The 3,524-nt window shown below is 44.5% G+C and overlaps 1 protein-coding gene across 2 annotated transcripts in view; it reads left to right on the top strand.

Moving 5' to 3' along the window:
* The window catches only part of Cfap70 (cilia and flagella associated protein 70), a 58,587-nt gene that overhangs the window by 25,241 nt on the left and 29,822 nt on the right, over positions 1–3,524 (top strand). For both annotated transcript variants that reach the window (XM_013353956.2, XM_026789543.1), the window contains 2 exons: positions 1,533–1,700; positions 1,839–1,919. In XM_013353956.2, coding sequence (XP_013209410.1) covers positions 1,533–1,700; positions 1,839–1,919 — 249 coding nt within the window. The remainder of the gene's footprint in view (positions 1–1,532; positions 1,701–1,838; positions 1,920–3,524) is intronic.

Raw genomic sequence — 3,524 nt, 5'->3', positions numbered from 1 at the left:
CCACAAGAATCAGAAACCCACTAGTTCACACACTCAAGAATCCCATTAAAACACTAAGCTGGAAGCCATGATATATATGCAGAGGATCTGGTGCAGACTGGAGCAGGCCTTCTCTATATGTGTTGTGGGTGTTGGCTTGGGGTTTTTGTGGGAGCAGCATATCACTGACTCTTTTGCCTGCCCTTGGGACTCTTTTCCTCCTATTGGGTTGCCTTATCCAGTCTCAATATGAGGGCTTTTGCCTTGTCTAATTGTATCTTGTTTTGTCCTGTTTGGCTGTTGTTTCTTGGAGGCTTGCTCTTTTCTTTTTTTAAAAAATTTTTTTATTGATATTTATTGAGCTCTACATTTTTCTCTGCTCCCCTCCCTACCTCTCCCCTCCCCACTTCAGCCCTCCCCCAAGCTCCCCATGAGGCCTGCTCTTTTCTAAAGAGGAACTGGAGAGGGAGTGGATCAGGGAGAGGGAGGGGGTGTGTGGTGGGGGCAGTGGTAGGACTGGAGTGAAGGGAAACTGTGGTAGGGATGTATTGTATGAGAAAAACACCTGTCTTTAGAATGATTACATAACACATTGTTAAACTTTTCAGGGGTTACTTTCCCCTAGAAAACATGACAAACTTAACTGTGGTTTGAACCATACCAAGGTTTTATTGTGAACTTTAAACTTGCCTCATTCTTTCAAGTATAAACTAATTAGTGAATAGTAATTAGACAAATACTGTCTCTTCTATATAAATGAGTTATTTACTGAAGTAATTCAGAATCGTGTGTCAAAGATTAAAATTTTTCTGATAACAAGAATTATGATTCCAGGGACTGGAGAGATGGCTCAGAGGTTAAGAGCACTGGTTGCTATTCCACAGGTCCTAAGTTTAATTCCCAGCAACCACAGTGGTGTAGGAGGTCCTTCTGTCTTTGTGTTGCTTTCATTGGTTAATAAAGAAACTGCTTTGGGCCCTTGATAAGGCAGAAGTTAGGTAGGTGGAGAAAATTAAATGGAATTCTGGGAGGAAGAAAGCAGAGTTAGAGAGGAACGCCGTGGACACGCCAGAGACAGACATGATGAATCTTTCCCATTAAGCCACTGATACGTGGCGATATACAGATTAATAGAAATGGGTTAAATCAGGATGTGAGAGTTAGCTAGAACTAATGGTCCAAGCAGTGATTTAATTAGTACAATTTCTGTGTGGTTATTTTAGGGTTAAGTTAGCCGGGATGAACAAGCAGCAGGCCCTACTTCAACACCACATGGCAGCTCTGTAATGACATCTGGTGCCCTCTTCTGGCCTGCAGCAACACATGCAGACAGAGCAGTATATCAACACCAAGTACAACTGTGAGGTCTCCTCCTACCACTTTAAATAGCAGGGAAGCCACTGATTTTCTGTGGTTTTCTGTGTAATACAAGTGAGGGATGTAATGAGGTTCTTAGGGTCTCTGTTCGGGATGCTGAAATGGTCTGGAGAAAATGACCCCTTTGGGTGGCCCCTTTATCTATGACTTGTTTTTGTTCCTTTCCTTCCTTTCAGACCAAATGTTTGTTCAGCTTATTCAGGGACACTGGGCACCATCTGGCTCACAATAACAAAGCAGGGGGTCTAAACTCCCCACTGTCGAAACCTGTTTCCAAGAATCTGAAAGAAGAGAAAGCAGTGAAAGACAAGGAGATAGAAGGCCGGGCTCGGCCCGGGGACTTGGTAGGCTCGTAGACTTTAAGTGGACGCTTGTATTAATTTCCATTTGGTGTATTGTATTGATGTGCTTTGCATTTTAATGTCCCTACTGCTATGAAGACCATGAAAGAGTCCAAGTTTTGATGTTGCTTTTTGTTTCAGCAAGCACCTAGCATAAAATCCCAGAGCTCAGATACTCCTCTGGAAGGCGAGACCCCTCTGAGCCACAATCTAGAAGGACAGGTAAGTGTACTCAGCATTTTAGCAATGAAAATTCACTTCACTTCACCAGACCTTCACTGAGCATGACAGCTTTAGAGGGAAATGTGGAAGGTGGGACATGAGTCACCTCGAGTAGCCTCGGACCCTGGGCAAGTTTGTTCACTGAGACCTTAAAGTAAGTTGGTACCGGATTGTGTTTAAGGTCTTTTCCAAAATTAAGTTTTATGTTTCATTAAGTCTACATGGAACACCAGGAGTCCATCTGCCCTCAAGACCCCCTGCTTTCCTGCCCCGATTGATCTTCTTAGCTGTGACTCAGAACGTTGGTGGGTGCTGTAACAGAAACAGTAGTGAAAGAAAGTTCTTGCTAGACTCAGAGGAGACAATGTTAGGGTGGAATAGCCCCAGGGAAATCATTACAGAGGGGGTGAGCCCGAACACAGTGATGACAGAGAGAGGCACTCCATGGTCAGAGAACAGCTTGAGTAAAGACACAGAGAAAAATTATATCAATGAATCCAGGGTACGATATAAGGGGATGAAAAGAGCAGCAGTTCTCAACCTGTTGGTTGTGACCCCCAAAGACCATCGGAAAACATAGATATTTGCAGTATGATTCATAACAGTAACAAAATTACAGTTGTGAGGTAGCAGTGTGTTGCCAGCCAGACTATTACTTTTACTACTGCTGCTTCTGCTGCTGCTAGTTCTTCCTCCTCCATCTCCTCCTCCTCCTCCTTCTTTTCTCTGGTTTTTCAAGAGAGGGTTTCTCTGCATAGCCCTGGCTGTCCTGAAACTCATTCTGTAGACCAGGCTGGTCTTAAACTCACAGAGATCCACCTTGCCTCTGCCTCCTGAGTGCTGGAATTAAAGGCATACCCCAGACTTCTTGTCCAGGTTTCATACAGAAGGTTGGGTGGGACCGTGTGGGTCTTTCTTACTGTACACTTGTGCACTGGTGACAGTTGGATTTGGGAAAGGAGTCAAAGCAAAGGAAGTCAGCGACCTACGGGGGCCAGGTTTTGAGTTTGGGAAATTTGTAGGGACAGGGAGATTGATGAAGAAATGTCAAAGGCAGCTCAGGTTTCAGGTGTTGCTTTGTAGAAGGTTGCCATCATTAAGAGAAGCTTCAAAAAGAAACATGGATACATCAGAGGGCTGTATTTAGGATGCTGGCAAAAATAAGTCTGGGTAGATGCGTTCAGCAGTCAGAGTTGTGGGTGGTTAAGAGCAGGAAGATATAAGGAGTTGAAGACAAAGCGTAAACATGAGAGGGTTGCTTAAACATGGAAGAAAGAGTGGCATGCATTTAAAAGAGTTCCAGACAAACGTGAAGGAGTTGGCCAGGCATGGTGGTAGATGTCTTTAATACGAACACTGGAGAGTCAGGAGGTTTCTGTGAGTTCTGGGCCATGGTCCACACAGAGAGTGCCAGGCCAACCAGGGCTACATAGTGAAATTTTGTCTCAAAAAGAAAATAAGGAGCTGGAAGGTGGTGCACATTTAATCCCAGCACTTGGGAGGCAGAGGCAGGTGGATCTCTGTGAGTTCCAGACCAGCCTGGTCTACAGAGTAGTTCCAGGATAGGCACCAAAGCTACACAGAGAAACCCTGTCTCAAAAAACC

Source organism: Microtus ochrogaster, unplaced genomic scaffold, assembly GCF_000317375.1.
Source record: "Microtus ochrogaster isolate Prairie Vole_2 unplaced genomic scaffold, MicOch1.0 UNK21, whole genome shotgun sequence".
Taxonomy (NCBI): domain Eukaryota; kingdom Metazoa; phylum Chordata; class Mammalia; order Rodentia; family Cricetidae; genus Microtus; species Microtus ochrogaster.
This window is presented reverse-complemented; position numbering and strand designations above follow the sequence as displayed.